The 19193-nt window shown below is 45.7% G+C and overlaps 1 protein-coding gene across 1 annotated transcript; it reads right to left on the reverse strand.

Annotated features, from left to right (window-relative positions):
- Window positions 1-13935: 13935 nt before the first annotated feature.
- LOC124775370 (52 kDa repressor of the inhibitor of the protein kinase-like) lies at window positions 13936-14790 on the reverse strand. The gene has a single exon (XM_047250205.1). The coding sequence runs from the start codon at window positions 14788-14790 to the stop codon at window positions 13936-13938; it is 855 nt and encodes a 284-aa protein (XP_047106161.1).
- Window positions 14791-19193: the final 4403 nt, after the last annotated feature.

Consider the following 19193-nt stretch of genomic DNA (forward strand, 5'->3'; position numbering starts at 1 on the left):
TTCCCATTACCCGGTGTGTGTTCTAGCCCTCCCTCTCAGCTGACAACCAGCTCCATAACCTTACCAGTCTTCTTTCCCTCCAACGTAACTCCCCTCGCTCTGCTATCCCTGTTTCCCTCCATCTCCAGCATGTCTATGACCGTGTCTGGCATCCCGGACTCCTCTTTAAACTCAAGACCCAGGCTCTTCCCATCAATTTCACGCATCTCGCTGTTTCCTTCCTCTCCCATCGTCCCTTCTATATCACTATCCACAATACCAACTCCTGTACTTTCTAACCCACCGCCAGCATGCCCCTAAGCTCCATACTTTCCCCTTCTCTCTATCTCCTGTATACTGCATTTATGTCCGAACTTCCCTGCCTGTTCACCTCCTCAAATTTGTTGATGACACTGCCTTCCTGGCCCTTTATCCTACCCTTCAACGGTTCCAAAGTACACTTCAAACCCAATTTGATCAGTTCACCGTCTGGAGCAACCAGTGCTCCTTTTCATCAACCCTTCCAAGACACAGACAATCATCATAGGTCATACTACCCACTCCTTCCGCCTCCAAGATTTTTATCTCACCATTTAAGGTCATTCTATCTACCTCATTCCTACCCTGAAATACCTTGGCCTCACCCTCGACTGCCACCTCACCTGGACTCCCCGGGGACCTCCTTAATATCCAACACAAGGCCCACAATAGAACCAACCTCCTGATACTTCTGTCTGGTTGGACATGTGGACTGCATCCTTCCACCACCTTTCACATCTACAAATCCTTGATCTGTCCCATTCTTTGTTACGTCAGCATCACCTGAATTTCTGCCCTGCCCAGATTCCATAAAGTTCTCCAAATCCTTGAATGCCATGCACTCTGCATTTCCTTCCATATTGCCTCCCATATCCCATGCGAATCCTCTGTGTTTCATCCCCTTCCCACATCTTCTCCTTTTCCTCGAACACGTATGCACCCTGTACATCATCCACAGACTGGATCCCCCACCCCCTGATGTTTTCTATACCTTCTACCCCCAGCCCATTCACATGCCTGAGCTGTGGTGTTGTGCCCCCTTTCCATCATCACATCTTCCACCTCCTTTTCCAACACAACCTCCAACACCTACCCCATCCTCCAAAACATTTATCCATTCCAATGTTCACACACTTTTCAACAAATCTCACTTGCTGCTTGCTCTGTCTTGCATCTCAACACCCAAGCCACTGCAAGGTGAGATTGTCCCCATCTCACGCCACACCCATTCTGAAAACAACACGACGCCGATGTCATCCTAACATTTACAATCCTCCATGGACACCTCACTGCAGAAGTCCTCAATCCAATTGGATATGACCACTTACATGTACTTCTCCCCATCTCCTACATACAACCTAGTCCCTGTGCACACGATCCCAATCTCCCTCAAAGAGTTATACAAAACTACTCCTCTATCAACTGGAATGCCTGCTGGGACTTCATAGAAACCCAGATTGGAAGTCAAACCCTGACCGTCCAACAACCTGACGATATACCATAAGCCACATCCTTCCTGCAGCAGACCTTGACAGATGCAACAACAATCCACATTTCTACCAAGAGTGTACATCCTTCCCATCCCAACCTTCCCTCACAAGCCATAGTCCTCCTTCGAGACTCCTGTCACATGTATCACTCCTTCCTGTGAACCTGTGACCAGGATACACTCGCATACTACCAGCAAATACAGAGACATATTAGGAATTTATCAAATTCAAAAAGATGTTGGGGCAGGTGCCAGACATGCACCATACTGGACACTACACCCTCCATAAACTCTTCTAAGTAATGGAAAGCATTCCACTGACTCACAGGCAACAACCCTATATTCACAAGCTGCGACATCGTCGCGAAAAACACAGTGACCCGTATATGTAATAAGTTGCCTTTAATTTACGTCTATGGTCACAATCTTTTCTGTTTAACAGATTACCGGTTTCGGTCTTTAATGACCATCATCAGATCTGCAGCAAAAATGGGAGAAATATAAATACACTCGCAAACTGCATACAGCTTAAGATCAATACATAGAGCATATTGAAAAGTATTACTGACAAAATTTACATTTGTGCGCTTTAAATGTGAAGAGGCATACCTGTTCAAAAATGGTTCAAATGGCTCTGAGCACTGTGGGACTTAACATCTGTGGTCATCAGTCCCCTAGAACTTAGAACTACTTAAACCTAACTAACCTAAGGACATCACACACATCCATGCCCGAGGCAGGATTCGAACCTGCGACCGTAACGGTCACGCTGTTTCAGACTGAAGCGCCTAGAACCGCACAGCCACACTGGCCGGCGGCATACCTGTCTCATAAAAACAAAATCCTAATGCACTGCAGCCATAGTGGCATAGTCAACTGTTAAATGCGGAATCAGCACCAGCATCGTCAAATACATATAAATCACGTAACATGCACGAGTCACGTTGTCAGTAAAACTACTGTTTAAAACAATATATACATATACCAATTAATGCAACATTAGCATCCTTAGATATAAAACATCTTTACAGTAATATCCCAATTAAAGAAACGATTGACATTATTAGACGCAATCTCCTCTCCCACAACAAAATTAGCACTGCCAAATGTACAGAACTAATTGAACTCCTAGATTTTGTTTTAGCTTACAATTTTTTTTACCTTTAATGACAAAATTTATTATCAAAAGGACGGGCTTGGGATGGGTAATAGCCTGGCTGGCACTTTAGCAGGCATTTTTATCAATGATTTAGAATGTAAAATTATTGCCAAGTACCCGCAACTAAAAGATAAAACGATTTATTACAAACGGTATGTCGAGGACATTTTATTACTTATAGAAGGTGACACCAGTGAGGTCAACACTTTCACCAAAGCATTAGGCAGCATGCACCCTAAAATAACTTTTACCACTGAAATAGAAGAAGATGGCTCTATAAACTACCTTGATCTCACTATTAAGAAAGTTAATAATAAACATAAGTTTTCGATTTTTAGGAAACCAACTTGTACAGACAATATCATCAATGCCAGTTCATGCCATCCTCCCAGATACAAAAAAGCTTTCATCTCTTCCATGGTTCACCGGCTCCTTCGTCTACCTTTAGACGAAAACGAAATATGTAAAGAACTTAGCATTTTAAAGCAGATCGCATTAGCTAACGGCTTTTCTACAAACGACGTCACGCGCCCCTACAATAGTCTAGAGAAACGTTTAACAAACAGCAGGCACACACACACCCACACACAAAAGAGAACCGGCAAAGATAGAATAAAAACTATTCCCATGAAATTTAATGGCAAAATGTCCCTGCAAATAGAAAAATGTTTTAAAAAGTCTGATGGCAGATGTGGCTTTCAGGTCAATAACACTATAAAACTACGAATAAAACATAAATTGAAAGGGAACTATGATAAATTTGATGGTTCTGGAATGTATAGGATCGACTGCAGTAACTGTGACAAATATTATATAGGTCAAACAGGCCGCTCTTTTAAATTAAGGTTCAAAGAACACTCACAGCCACGAAACAAAACGGCTTTGGGACAGCTTTTGTCTGATACTAGTCATTCCATAGGGAGCATTGAAAACTGTATGCATATTCTTCACAGGGTGGAAAAAGGGCCATGCTCTTAATTTGCTGGAGGAGCTTGAAATTTATAAAGCAAAAAATAGAGAGCCATATAAACTGCTTAACTGGCAGAACGATTTTGTGCCCAATGCCTACTTTGCTTTATTTGACAATGTTTTACCCTAATCACTCTTTTTTTCTTCTTTGTTGTTATTTTAAAACCTGTACAACAGGCAGGCCGTCAGCAGCATTCTACGCTGCTCTTCAGCCATAGAATAGACAATGAGAAATAACAGAAAGAATACACATAAGTTACATAATGGCGGGTAATAAAACACTAGACACATAAATACAAAAACACGGAGCCGTTCACACTCGATGACAATCCACACTACAAACTGTTGACACGACGCACAAACACTGAAGATGTCAGTGACACAGGTGAACGATGGAGTGTGACGGTGAACACTGAACACGACGGCACACACGACACTAATGGCGATGATCTCCAGCGCGCGAATGTCCACGTAGCGTGTGCGAGTCTGGGGACCTGCTGAGAGGGGAAGAAGGTTGAGGGGGGAGGAGAGGGGAGAACAAAGATGCCAATGGCTGAGGAGATGGGAGGAGTAGGAGAGGGACAGGAGAGGGGAAGCCCGGGGGAGGAGTGGGGAGAAATGGAGGAGGGAGGGAAGGGGAGAGAAGGGAGGGAGGGTGCCCAAAGGAGAAACAGAGGAAGAAGGAGGGAGGATCAAAGTTGGTAGGAGGGGTAGGTAGAGGGGAGGAGGACATCATCAGGGAGGGGGAGCTGGTGGAAGCCACCTTGGGGGAGGGTAAGGAGGGTGGAGAGATGGAGAGCAGGTGGGACATGGGAATACAGGCACGGCAGTGGGCGGGGTGGGAGAGGATGGGTGAGACAAGCGGGTGAGGAGGATTGAATTTACGGGAGGTGTAGAGGATTTGTATCCGTTCGAGGAAAAGGAGGAGGTGAGGGAATGGAACTAGGTCGTACAGGAGCCATGTGGGGGAGGGGAGACGGATGCGATATGCGAGACAGAGAGCATGGCGTTCAACGATCTGAAGGGATTTATGAAAGGTAGGGGGGGCGGAGATCCAGGCCGGATGGGCGTAACATAGGATAGGGCGGATGAAGGATTTATAGGTGTGGAGTATGGTAGAGGGGTCCAGACCCCACGTACGGCTGGAAAGGAGCTTGAGGAGACGGAGTCGGGAGAGTGCCTTGGCTTGGATTGTCCGGAGATGGGTCCAGGAGAGGCGACGGTTGAGGGTGACGCCAACATACTTAAGGGTGGGGGTGAGGGCGATAGGATGTCCATAGATGGTTAGATAGAAATCAAGGAGGCGGAAGGAAGGGGTGGTTTTGCCTACAATGATCATCTGGGTTTTGGAGGGTTTGACCTTGAGCAACCACTGGTTGCACCAAGCGGTGAACCGGTCAAGATGGGATTGGAGAAGGTGTTGGGAATGCTGCAGGGTGGGGGCGAGGGCAAGGAAGGCGGTGTCATCAGCAAACTGGAGAAAGTGGACGGGGGTGACAGTGGCAGCATGTCCGCCGTATACAAAAGGTACAGAAGGGGGGTGAGGACGGAGCCTTGGGGCACACCGGCGGAGGGAAAAAAGGTGTAGGAATCCATGTTATGGATGGTGATGTAGGAAGGACGGTGGGAGAGAAAGGAGCCGATCAGAAGGACGTAGTTAATGGGAAGCGCGAAGGTTTGGAGCTTGAAGAGGAGACCGGAATGCCATACGCGGTCATAGGCATGTTCGAGGTCCAGGGAAGATTGCGGAGTGACGGGAATTAAGCTGTCGGAAAGGAGATGAGTGACGTGAAGGAGAAGGTCATCAGAAGAGCAGGACGGCTGAAAGCCACACTGGGTAACAGGAAGGAGGCGGTGCTGGCGGAGATGCTGGTGGATGCGTCGGGTGAGGATGGATTCCAGGACCTTGCTGAAGACCGAGGTAAGGCTGATGGGACAGTAGGAGGAGAGGGCGGACGGCGGCTTGCCGTGTTTAAGGAACTTCAGGATACGGGAGGTTTTCCACAGGTCGAGGTAGTAGCCAGTGGACAGGACTACATTGCAGAGCCTGGCCAGAGTGGAGAGGAAAGAGACAGGAGCTTCACGAAGGTGGTGGAAGGTGACACAATCGTGGCCAGGAGTGGTATTGCGTTTTGTGCGGAGTGTAGCAATGAGATCCTGTGTAGTGATAGGGACGTTGAGTTCTGTGTGCGCAATGTTGTCCAAGTACTGGAAACCAGGTGCGAGGGGAGAGACAGAGGTGTCAGTTCGATCGTGGACATCGGGGAAGAGGGAGTAATCGAACTGGGGATCGTCAGGGATGAAAAAGACATTGGAAAGGTAGGAGGCAAAGTGATTGGCCTTACTAAGGGTGTCAGGATAGTAGGGGGAGGGTTTAGTTCTGGTAAGGCAGCGGAAGGCTGACCAGAACTTGGACGCGTTTATAGGTAGGGTAGCATTTAAACGGGTGCATGTCTGTCGCCAGTCCCAGCATTTCTTAGCTGCGAGCAAGTTTCGGTTGTTTGGCTAGAGTTGCCGGTGGTGTCATAGTGTGTCCGGTTCACGCGTGCTGAGGAAGGCACAGTAGAGACGGCGGGATTCACGGAGGAGGATGGCCTGTGGGGGTAAGGTTGGATGGTGGGGGTGGATGGCGACAGTAGGGACGTGGGCCTCCACGGCCTCAGACAAGGTCTGCTGGAGAAAGGAGGCAGCGTGGGTAACATCGTCAGGGTGGTGGTAGGTGAAGGGATGGCCTTCGACATAGGTGGAGAGGGTGTCCCGGTAGACATTCCAGTCAGTATGGGAATAGTCATGGACGTACCTCGGGGGAGGGTCATTACGAGGGTCGGGGTGGGGGCGACGACCGTCTGAAACGGTGAGAGGACAGGGAGATGGTCGCTACCAATGGGGTCCAGGACATCCAGCGCTATGCGGCCAAGGAGGTTGGGGGAGGAGAGGATGACATCGGGAGTGGAGTTTGATTCGGGGCAGGTGTGCTGGGGAATGGGGACGAGGTCGCCTTGGAGGGTGGAGAGGAACCGACGCCACCGCCGTAACTGGGTGGGGGAACGACTATGGACGTTGACGTCGGCGGCGATCATGTACGAGGAGAAGGTACGATCAATGTGGGAGAGGAAGTCGAAAGAAATAGGGGCGTTGGGGCGGACATAGATGGTGGCACAGGTGACGGTAAGGCCAGAGAAGAAGAGACTAAGGATCAGGTGTTCGGTGGGGTCGGGAAGGAGAGGTTGGAGCCGAACCGGGATCTGGCAGTGGTGACCAATGGCAACTCCGCCACGCGCAATCGGGAGGGGATTATCGGAGCGGTGGAGAAGGTAGGGCGAAGTGTGGATGGTGTGGTGGGGTTGGAGGAAGGTTTCAATGAGGAGGAAGGCATCCACATGGTGGGTTGCAAGGGTGTGCATGAAGAGGTTCTTGTTAGCAGGAAGGGAACGGATGTTGTTGAACAGGATGTGGTGCTGTTGCGCCATGACAGGGATTTAGATGAGAGTGTCGAGACGGGAGAAGGTGGAATGGGCCTGGTTGTGGGAGTAGGTGGCATACATTTTTAGGTGGAAGATGGAACGGGCGGCGAGGGAGACCTGTTGGAGGGTGTGAGGGTGCTGGAAAGGGTGGACGTTTTGCAGGACAATGGTGAGAACCTGATGATGTCCTCAGCGGTTGGGGGACGACGACGAAAGGAATTGCCAGGAGGGGTGGGGGTGTCCAGAGGACAGACAGGGATGGTGAGTTCAGGAGTGGTTGGAGGGGTTCAGGCTTTACACTTTTGGGAGTAGGTGGGATGGGGGAGATTGCAGGTATTACAGGAGGGAGGAGGGAGGGTATTGAAGGTTAGGCCACTGCCAGAGGAAGTGCGCTTGCCTACAATGCGGGCAGGTGGGGGCCTCGCGGCACTCAGCTGTTGGGTGCACGTTGTAGTGCAGACACCTCTGGTAGTGAAGGGATTCAGTAGAGGAACGGGAGGGGTCGACCTTATATCGTTGGTTGAAGAGGAGGGCACCCTCCTTCAGGAGATGGTCAATGGAGGGGGCATCCTCGGAGAAAACCCGCATAAGGTGGGTGGGGCTGGCCGAGTTAAAAATGCAGCGGACCGCCCGCACCTCCAGCGAGGGATGCGCCTTGAGCTCTGCCAACACCTCCTCCCCCACGATCGTTGGACTAAGCCGAGTGATCACAGGCGGGTGATCGACAGGCGACGTGGGGGTTGGGGTTGGCGAGTAGGAGATGGAGAAGGAGCAGGGGTGAGGGTGACGTTGGGGTCAAAGCGGGTGATGGGGAGGAGGGAGAGGATATCAGTATGGAGGGTGGGACTGGGGGAGGAGATAAGAACTGAATCCCGTCCGGGAGTGAGGAGTGAGATGGGGGCACCAGGGAAGTGTTGGCAGAGGAGGAGGGAGAGGTTCCGGGCCTCGAGAAGGGAAGGATCGGGATGGGAGAGGAGGTATTTGTATAAAGAGGGGGTGAGGAGGAGGAGGAGGAGGAGGCGGTGGGAACAGGGCCAGGTGGGGAGACATCCATGGCATCCTGGGGGGGGAGGAGGACGGGGCGGTGCCTTTTTGGGTGCGGAGGAGGGGGTGGTGCCACGAGGGCGTTTAACGGCGGCAGAAGGGTGGGTGGTGACATGAGGGATGGGAGTTATAGGGAGGTGGTGGGAAGTGGCAGGTCCCTGCGTGGACGCAGTAGTCGGCGCCGGAGATAGTGATGGTGAAGGCGACGGCGACGGCGATGGTGGTGGTGGTGGTGGTGGTGGTGGTGGTGGTGGTGGCGGTGGTGGCGAAAGCGATGGGGAGAGCTGGGCATGGGCAGTGGCCCGACAGGCCACCACACTAGCTGGAGCTGCAGTGACAGGCTGGGGGAGTGGGGGGAAAGGATCAGAGGGTGAGGAGTGGGAGGAAGAAGCTGGGGAGGGTGCGACAAAGAGCGAGGGCGAAGGGAGAGTTAGAAGAGGAGGGATGGAAAGAGGGGGGGTGACTGGGCACACCATGTAATGGTGGTGGTGATGGCGGAGGGTGAAGTATACACTATGGCGGTGGTGGTAGTAATGGTAGTGGTGGTGGGGGCTGACATGACGACAGGGATGAACTAAAACAGCACAGGACGAAAAGGGGAGGAAAAATCCGGGGATGGATGAAGACGGACGAAGACGAGGACCAGAGTCCCATGCTGCTGGCACTGGCGATGGCTGGCAGGAACGCTGCAGCTGATGCTGCCGCGCACGGGGCCGGGGCCGGGGCCACTGCTGCTGATGCTGCTGCTGCTGCTCAGCTGGCTGGCTGGCTTGCTGGCTGGCTGACACCTGAAACCCTAACGCTTCGATTAGTGCTGGAATGGCACAATTGAAGGGCGACATCCTTTCGAATTACCGCCGGAGATGCCTAATCACTCCACGCCTCTGTTACATATAGTGTGTTCGCAAGTTCTTCTAGCATTGAGTATATTACATATTTACTTCGTTTTCATACATTTTATGCATGACTCTAGTAGGTTCTTGTTCCTTCTTTATTCATTTCATAGACTGCATTAATCAGATAATGTAGATCATCCACTGTCATGGAATTTTATCATTCTTTGCTTGCAACGAAGTACCGCAGGGTACGAGGGGCCCTCTACCAATCACGTTCCTTCAACTACTTCCCGCCTGTGCGGTATTCTAGAGTTATTGCTAACAGAGGGCGCTGATTATGTGCAGAACTATATTTCCTTTCATTTGTGGCTCCTTTAGCGATTTGTTTTATGTTGTTTATATTACCTGGTGCAATATCAACGGTGTTCAATATTTATGTTATTGTCTAGAATATTGGCACTAGAGCACATGTCAACCACTGTTTTTTAATTCTTCGTCTTTTAAACAATATTACTTTTGTCGTGTTCTTCTTTTTATTGCTTTTTACTACTGTAACACTTTTTGTACTTTATAAGCTTATTACAGACTTTAACTGTTGTACCCCCCTTTCAGTTTCGCTGTTTCAATTAATTATTGAAAACTAGTGTATGCTGACATCAGCGACATCTGGTCAACTTACTACACAAAAATCTTGAGGCTACTGTATGGCAGCTTGTTTTAAACAGTAGTTTTACTGACAACATGACTCGTGCATGTGATGTGATTTATATGTATTTGACGATGCTGGTGCTGATTCCACATTTAACAGTTGACTATGCCACTATGGCTGCAGTGCATTAGGACTTTGTTTTTATGAGACAGGTATGCCTCTTCACATTTAAAGCACACAACTGTAAATTTTGTCAGTAATACTTTTCAATATGCTCTATGTATTGTTCTTAAGCTGTATACAGTTTGCGAGTGTATTTATATTTCTCCCATTTTTGCTGCAGATCTGATGATGGTCATTAAAGACCGAAACCGGTAATCTGAAAAACAGAAAAGATTGTGACCATAGACGTAAATTAAAGGAAACTTAATAACCCTATAGCTCACTACCTGCTTCTCCACAAGAACCATCCGTTACCTGTAGCATGAGTAACACTGACCACTTTGCATTCTATCCCTCCAACATGTTCTCCATCCCTGATGTCCCTCCATTTGATTAGTCCCTGTTCCCTACAATCCATGAATGTACTAACACTGCTGTCCCACCCCTTGCCCCCAACTCACTGTACTTGTGCAGTACATCATATGCAGAATTAAATATAACATTCACAGTCATGACTATATCACATATCATCACCTTAAAGGATCCCCACCTCTCCTTTCCAGTCTGCCTCACGACCCTTTATACAAATATCCTCTCCACAGGTTACTATCCTGAGATTCGGAAAACCTCCAAAATTCTACTTTTTCTCAAACCACACAAATCCCCCACTGATGCTTCCTTTTATCACCCCATCTGCCTGACCTCAGTGTTTACCAAGGTCTTCAAATGCATCCTCTCCTAATGTATCCCTCAACATCTGAACCAACACTACCTTATTCCAATTAACCTGTGTGACTTCCATCCCAATTTCTCCTCTGATGATCTGCTTCTGCACCAGACCCACTTCTTATCCTACCAACTCAACTCCTGTAAATCTGCTATTTTTGTCTCCTTCAACCCAGAGAAAGTCTATGACTGTGTGTGGCATTCTGGTCTCCTTTTCAAACTCCAGACATATAAACTTCCAGTTACCTATATCTGTGGTATTGCATCCTTCCTATCTTATAGCCCATTCCCATACCTTCTACTCCACTCTGTCCTCTCTCCTCTCGTGTCCTTTATCTCCTGTATACTACTGATATGTCGAAATCCCCATGCCCCATATCGGCTGGGGGGGGGGGGGGGAATGTCCTGTCAGTAGTACAGGCAAGACATTGTTCAGCCAATTGATGGAAAAATTTTAATTAAAGGAAAAAGAAATAAGAAACAAACAGGGGAAATATTTACACTGACTTTAAAATGTTTTTGAGGGAAAAATAAATTGGAAGCTTTTAGCTATATAAGAGATATGACATCAAGCACTGGCATTTAAAAACAGTAATAATAAAAGATAAAACAAAACACAGTAAGTGAACATTTAAGAACTTGTAACCTGATGCTGAAACACTGATACCTGAAAGAAGCTCATTTTGTCATTACGAAATGGAAGGACCTGCCCAGGGATAGGGAGGCTGCTTTTGAGGAGGAAAATGTTGATAGATGAGGAAAATGGGAATGTGGTGGTATAGGGGCATAGGGCTGGAACATAGCAGCCATTGGGTAGAAGCTGCTGCTGGACAGAAGAAGGTGTGGAGCGGAGGGGGGAATTAGTGACACTATAGTGGTTGGGATAAGAGAGGGTGGAGAAAGAAAGGCAGATGGGGGAGAATAAGGGAGAAGCAATGTGGGGAGGGGAAGGGAGGGAGAGGAAGCCATGTTGAGATGGAATAGAAGGGGCGGACGTATAGCTGGAAGGACAGGTAAATGTCAAGGTGGAGTTCATGATCTGGGAGGGGGAGACCGCTTAAATTTCTTTGTGAGACTAGGTGAAGGCAGGGGCAGTTCTATAAGTCGGTCAAGGGGAGGGGCTAATTGGGGGAGCGGGGGTTTGGGGGAGTGGAATATCGCTTAACAAAAGGAGAGTTGGGGTCCTCTGCTGACGAATTGGTGCAACTTGGTGTTTCTTAAAGTAGTTTTTGGTAACTGTTTTGGAGTTCAGGGTAAAAGAAACTTATTTTCACATGGGAGATTTTATAAATTACATAAACCATGAAAAAGGTCAACTTACAACAAATAAGTTTTCATTAATTTTCTGGATACAGAAGGTGACATGAACGTATAAACTTGAACTAGACATGAATATAAAAAAATTCTGTAACAAAATTCACTGTATATTTCCGTCTTCTGCCCAATTTGTCATACTCATTCGCCTCTGTTTCTTTTTACTGAATATGTCAATGATATTTTCAATGTCCATATCTCTTTCTTTATACACTACTGGCCATTAAAATTGTTATACCAAGAAGAAATGCAGATGATAAACAGATATTCATTGGACAAATATATTATACTGGAACTGACATGTGATTACATTTTCACGCAGTTTGGGTGCATAGATCCTGAGAAATCAGTACCCAGAACAACCACCTCTGGCTGTGTTAATGGCCTTGATACACCTGGGCATTGAGTCAAACAGAGCTTGGATGGCGTGTACAGGTACAGCTGACCATGCAGTTTAACATGATACCACAGTTCATCAAGAGTAGTGACTGGCGTTTTGTGATGAGCCAGTTGCTCAGCCACCATTGACTAGACGTTTTCAATTGGTGAGAGATCTGGAGAATGTGCTGGCCAGGGGAGCAGTCGAACATTTTCTGTATCCATAAAGGCCCGTACAGGACATGCAACATGCGGTCGTGCATTATCCTGCTGAAATGTAGGGTTTCGCAGGGATCGAATGAAGGGTAGAGCCATGGGTGGTAACACATCTGAAATGTAACGTCCACTGTTCAAAGTACCGTCAATGCGAACAAGAGGTGACCGAGACGTGTAACCAATGGCACCCCAAACCATCACGCCAGGTGATACGCCAGTATGGCGATGATCAATACACTCTTCCAATGTGCGTTCACCGCGATGCCACCAAACACGGATGTGACCATCATGATGCTGTAAACAGAACCTGGATTCATCCGAAAAAATGACGTTTTGCCATTCGTGCACCCAGGTTCGTCGTTGAGTACACCATCGCAGGCACTCCTGTCTGTGATGCAGCGTCAAGGGTAACCGCAGCCATGGTCTCCGAGCTGATAGTCCATACTGCTGCAAACGTCGTCGAACTGTTTATGCAGATGGTTGTTGTCTTGCAAACGTCCCCGTCTGTTGACTCAGGGATCGAGACGTGGCTGCACGATCCGTTACAGCCATGCGGATAAGATGCCTGTCATCTCGACTGCTAGGCCGTTGGGATCCAGCACAGCGTTCCGTATTACCCTCCTGAACCCACCGATTCCATATTCTGCTAACAGTCATTGGATCTCGACCAACGCGAGGAGCAATGTCACGATACGATAAACCGCAATCGCGATAGGCTACAATCCGACCTTTATCAAAGTCGGAAACGTGATGGTGCGCATTTCTCCTCCTTGCACGAGGCATCACAACAACGTTTCACCAGGCAACGCCGGTCAACTGCTGTTTGTGTATGAAAAATCGGTTGGAAACTTTCTCATGTCAGCGCGTTGTAGATGTCGCCACCGGCGCCAATCTTGTGTGAATGCTCTGAAAAGCTAATCATTTGCATATCAGAGCATCTTCTTCCTGTCGGTTAAATTTCACGTCTGTAGCACGTCATCTTCGTGGTGTAGCAATTTTAATGGTCAGTAGTGCAAGAGCCAATCCATTTAGTCTCACGTGCCCCATTGTGTTAGGCAAATAAGTCTTTGTTCGTCTCAAAGTAAAGATTGTTCGTTCAGGAATGCTTGTGGCGACAGGAATAGTCCCAAATATTTGAGGTAAAAGATGTACATTTGGAAAAAACTGCTTGTCACAGTCCTTAAATGCTTCTGTTACTGTTTCAGGTCTTTTACTTTCATCAAGCCACTTTTTCTTCCAGAGTTTCAGCTCTCCTTTCATTAAAAGCGAAGAACTCTCCAAAAACTGTTCGTATTTCTCGGATGCTTGGATCAATAATCCTCGCTGTATTTTAAACAGTATGCAGGAATAAGACCTTCAAGTGGCAATATGGTGCGAAAATCTTGTTTCTAGTTCGGCAATACAACGATCCACAACAGGTAAAAATACTGTTCGCCTGAAGTATTCCTCGGCGTTTGAAGCAGGAACGTTGTCTCTTTTGGTTTGTGTTGAAATAGTTCTTGGCATTGCTATTACACTTCCAATATTTTCTGCCAGTTTAACAGTGTCTTCAAAAATACTTCCGATTCTATTTCCGAATCCGTCCTTATATTGTTGAACACCTCAAGCACATCATTGACATGATTTAAGGCAGCTGTTAAATCCATATTAGGACTTTGGAGCTGTTCGCTTAGTTTTAGAGTTAAAGAGAAGCAATATGCTGCAGTTGCTAAAGCTACTACGAAGTCTCCTCTTCGGACAGCAGAACTAAACATACAAGTTTTACTAGCCGTTTCTGCATTGGTTTCATGACTACTTGAAAGTTCGTCAAGCAAGGTCACTATCGGGACCAATAACTCCTTGAAAGTAATAAGGGTATCGTGTCTTTCCACCCATCTTGTTGGCCATATTGCCTTCAACTTTGTTTTCTTTGACTCTGTGAACGGTAGTCGTGATATAGCTTCCTCTATGGAACTGTTTCTGTTTGCAGAGGCAGTCAAGAATGTTGAAACTGATCGTACAACTCCCATCATACTTCTGATTATTGGAGTATCACAAGACTTAGAAACGCACAAGTTCAAAGAGTGGCTAAAACAGTGGGTATAAATACCCAACGGTTGTTTACTTAAAATAAGAGCTCGAACTCCTTTAAATCTCCCAGCCATGTTTGAGCCGTCATCATAGCCCTGGCCACAAAGATATTGATAGTTCAGCCCCAGTGTCTTGAGTTCTTCATCGATGGCTTCTGCAACTGAAGTGCCAGTATTTGATTTAAGCTCTGTAAAACCCAGAAAGTCTTCTTTGGTAACAAAGCCCTCTATTTCAATGTACCTAATACAAAATGTCATGCGTTCCTTAGTGGTGACATCAGCTGTTTCATCACACATCATGCTAAAAATTTTTGTCTTTTTCACATCCCTCGATATTGAGGAGCGAATAGCGTCACCAATGCAATGTATGACTTCGTTTAGGACTGTGTTACTTATCATAGAACCATTTCGGCCACATGTACTGAAATGATGTTTTAAATCTTCATCTCCAGCTTCCACACGAAAAGCCAAAAGACTCTGAAACACTCCATGTTTTCCCTCTAGAAGACCATCAGTTTTTTCATCATTTAACTGAGGAATTAAACCATGATCACGATGTCCTCGTAAGGTAGGTTATTTCTAGCACACATGACTATAGTATTTGTAATAGGCCTCAAGCATTTCCGGTTTTCTTCAATAACTGAAGATTTCTTGGTATTGAGGACAACGGCAATACTTTTTTTACTTGATTCCATAGACTTGGTGAACTCTATAGCCTTCTCCATGGAAAATTTGTGATATTTTGTGTTTTCATGATGACGAAGATCTTCCATAGAGTTTCTGGTACTGTTTTCAACGCCTCTAAAAATAAATTAAAAATGTCTTAGGTAAAGAATTAAGCAAAGAAAAACTAGTGCAAACACCAAACCTCGTAAGCACTCGAAATGTTAGCAACATAGAATTTTTTGCTGAAAAACCAAGCCTGAAAACTATTTGAATAATTAGGTTTTTGTATCTGAAGTTTTTACAATTAAAAACGACACCTCCAAGTTATTTATGTTTTTTACCAAGCCAGTTATTTAGAATAATGGATAGCTGTGATAAGTACCTGGGAGTCGATTCCGGCACCTGAAGGAGAAAACAGAACACATGCAGTACAAAATCTACCATGTAACATTTTACTGTATGAAAGCGAGTTGTCCTGGCTCATCCATTCGTGCTTAAATCTTCGGTTTTTCTTCCCTTCTAATTGAGTAGGAAAATAAAAGTTTGCAAGAGGCTTCCAAGTATTCTTTAAAAACTTAAGCTTCTCATCATCACGTAATGCGCCTATAAGAGCTCTTCCTATATCATATGGGTCATAATATGTTTCAGTCCTTTCTGGTCTTTCTTCCTGTGAATTAAATAAGCTTTAAATGTCAGTATTACGTACAAGTGGCTCAACACAAAAGTATACATAGTTATTTACACATATAAATAATTTTAATTTATTATGACCACTGAAAAGTCACCATTTGTCTTCCAAAACATTAGCATTACCCCATATCCCTCGGTCTTGCCCCCTCCCCCTACAAACATTCGTATGGGTGCCCTCAGTAAACAGTATTGAAATGTCTTGTGTATTGACATGCTTAATGAAGGTACTAATGGCAGCAGTTCCGTTCAGTAATGACAAGGAAAAAAGACTCAGAACAGTGAAGCAGTAAAGAGTAAGAAAGTAGACAACAATGGCTACTTCAGACAGCGTTTCAGCTACCTAATGTTACCGGCAGCCCGGATCAAGTGGCTGCCATCACCCACCTTCTACCACTTCAGGACTGTCAAGATACAGTTTACACACTGTAGCTCTTATTTGTTTCTGAAACCGGTCCATGAACAGTATTTATGAGTCAAAAGATACATAAAATCTAAGTTTTTCTTAATTTAGTGGCCTTTGCCTGGATGTTTTGTTTGCAAATGTTCCTACAGAAAGGCTTCAAAATTTAACATGACATTAGCGATCTATGTCAGTGAAGGTCGTTGGTTGGTTCCGCCCTGTGCCACCAGTCGATTGCAGTCAGAGTAATAACAGCAAAACCAGGAAAGATTCTGCATCACATTACTTACTGCAGGCCTAAATGCTTTCTTCTAGTAGTCTGAAAAGCTTTTAGAAACTTCTGAAATGTTCTCACATGTTTATAGACTATTACTGAAAGTTGGTAGATATTGTTGAGAAAGAAAGCTTTGAATAATTTGTAAGGTGACAGAATAAATGAAGGTCCATTTCGCGCCTTACATAAGAGCTTTATAAATTGTAACAGGAAGGTGAATATGACACCTAACTTAATTTGGTGGTAATGAGCAAATTTGCCTGTAAGTATGTAACGCAAAAGGGATGACACTCAATCAACGGTATTAACATACCGATCATATAATGCATGTCTATGAGCAGAAGGTTAGACAAGCAGCGAGAGGAAACGTTTTGATTTGGAAGCAATTGACAGGAGAGGCGAAAGCTAGACCACAGGGGGTACCATAGAAAGCACTTTGGGCGCGTCCCAAGGCAGGAGTCAACGACTAACCGACCAGGTGACCCAGAACCTATTGGTCGAAAAGAGCCATGACACAGAGAACGAAAGAACCCAGGTGGGGAGACAGTTCGGCTACAAGAAAGACAAGATGGAAATTTTCGAGGACTCTTCTCTGAACAAGCGTCAAGTGCAGAATGGGGCGCCTAATGCTCTATACGTTGTAGAGGAGAAATTTGTGTGAACACTGCGTTCACAGTGGATGACGTCCTGCTAGAAATTAGCTGTAGCGTCGTTTAGCTCCAACAGCGGAGAAACGAACCACCCAGTTAGTTAATTGTTCTTGAGAGAACTGAGAGGGCATTATAATATGAACGCTGCTCCAGTCATTCGTGTGTATATCGTCATATTCCAAGACTAGGGATGAGTACTTGTTTTCTCACATAGTGAGAAACATAGGGAGAGTTTCTGCTGGAAAATTCAGCATTTTTTTTCATATAGGATGGGGCCCCTCCACGCCCACACCAACGTAGTGACCAAACCAAAAGTTCTACTGTCACCTCTGTATAACATGTTAGTTTTTGAATCAGGACTCACAGGATGCGGGCTGTGATGTTGTCCATGCATTTGGATAAGATTACTCATTAACATGGTCCATCAGGAGATAGAAAGTGGACGAAAGCGATCGAAGGGTAGCGGTTGTAAGAGCAGAGGAAAAAAAGTGCCAAAGCAAGCGCCAAGGGAAAAAAACCTCCGCGACAGTAGGACGGGTAGTAAGGGCAGTAGCGGCTTGCTATCTGCGACAGTGTATGCAAGGTGTGGTTATGTTAGTGCGAGGTATCGTGCATCGTTACCTTTGTCGTTGTTGGAGCTCGTTGCGGTGCTTGCTGCAGTTGCTGCGTCCCTGCAACAGTTCAAGGTCGTTGTACATTAGTGGGCGATCGGTCATAGATCGGCTCACAGACGGTGTAGGGGGTGTGTGTGGTTGGTTTGCGTGCTGTGTACAGTACGGTTTCCCTGCGGTTGCCTGTTTTTCGGCTGGTCAAACATCTGGGGTTGCCAGTAATAACTGTGTTGCAGGGGCTCGCCAGTACTGCCGTGTTAGCATTCTATGGACCATAGATGTTTAGTTCCTAGCCAGTAGTGTTTTTGGTCTGTTATGCTTCCATCTATGGTTGTGGTCAATTTAAAAAGTTTTTATAGGAATTTCAGAGAAAGAGAGTGGTCATGCATATGATAGCTCATCACAGCTAAGGTAAATGCCACGTTGCAGAGGCATAAACTTGTTGGTTCACCAGCTTGTGTTCACTGTAAACTCGAACGACCTTGGGTAATCTTTTGCTCAACTTGTCACAAAACTAACCATCCTCTGTAGACTTAATTGTCATTCTAAATAGTGCCGAACTTTGAACCGGATCGGATGATTTATCGTAGTACTAACCAACATCATAACGTAATTGTAAGAATAATTTTGTAAAGAAACTTCTAGTTAAAATTTAATATTGTTGTGTTTCGGACTAGTTAAATTTCAGAGGTCAAGATGTGCCATTTTCACAACTGTCTTGACATTGTCACATTGTAAACTGTGTAAAAGCGCATATATCTGTGAAAAGTTTGCAACATTAAACAAATGTCATTACAACATACACAGTTGTGTCCTGACCTCAGTCATAGAATAAGCAACGCCATCTCACATCTTACAAATTTTGTCGATATTATTAATATCAAAAATTCGTATGGCCAGATTTAGTAAAAAATACAACAATATAGTGTTATTTTTCGGTACAAATCAATTAAATAATGCTGGTTTGTGCAGAAAATATTTTACCTTCTTATAGACGAATGGCGTCTTTAAAAATTGACCTCACTTTCTATGTTTTCAACCAGGCGTATTCTTACCACTAGTTATCGATTAAACATAATGGCCCTAATCTTACTTAATTAAACTAATAACTACTAGTAAAAAATCTCAGTAACATGAAGGAAGTATTATTTAAAATTAAGAAGATATGGCCCTTACCAATTGTTTTGTGTTGTCGAAATTGTAGACTCTATATGCACAAGCCTGTGACAGTTCCAATTCTGTAGTGCAAGCTTAAGATTCCTTACGAAAGTTTTTGGCCCTACACTCAGGTTTTCCAAAATAATCCGTTAGTTTGCGATTCATTGCAGCATCGTCTTTAATCACTCCCTCCAATCCCTAATACACTATTATTTCAGATAAAGAATTGACACTTCACGACCCATTTTTCG

This window comes from Schistocerca piceifrons, chromosome 2 (genome assembly GCF_021461385.2).
Source record: "Schistocerca piceifrons isolate TAMUIC-IGC-003096 chromosome 2, iqSchPice1.1, whole genome shotgun sequence".
In the NCBI taxonomy this organism is placed as follows: Eukaryota; Metazoa; Arthropoda; class Insecta; order Orthoptera; family Acrididae; genus Schistocerca; species Schistocerca piceifrons.

Excerpts from the sequence above, each read along its gene's own strand:
- LOC124775370 (XM_047250205.1), bottom strand. The coding sequence starts at position 14,790 with ATGTGTGATGAAACAGCTGATGTCACCACTAAGGAACGCATGACATTT.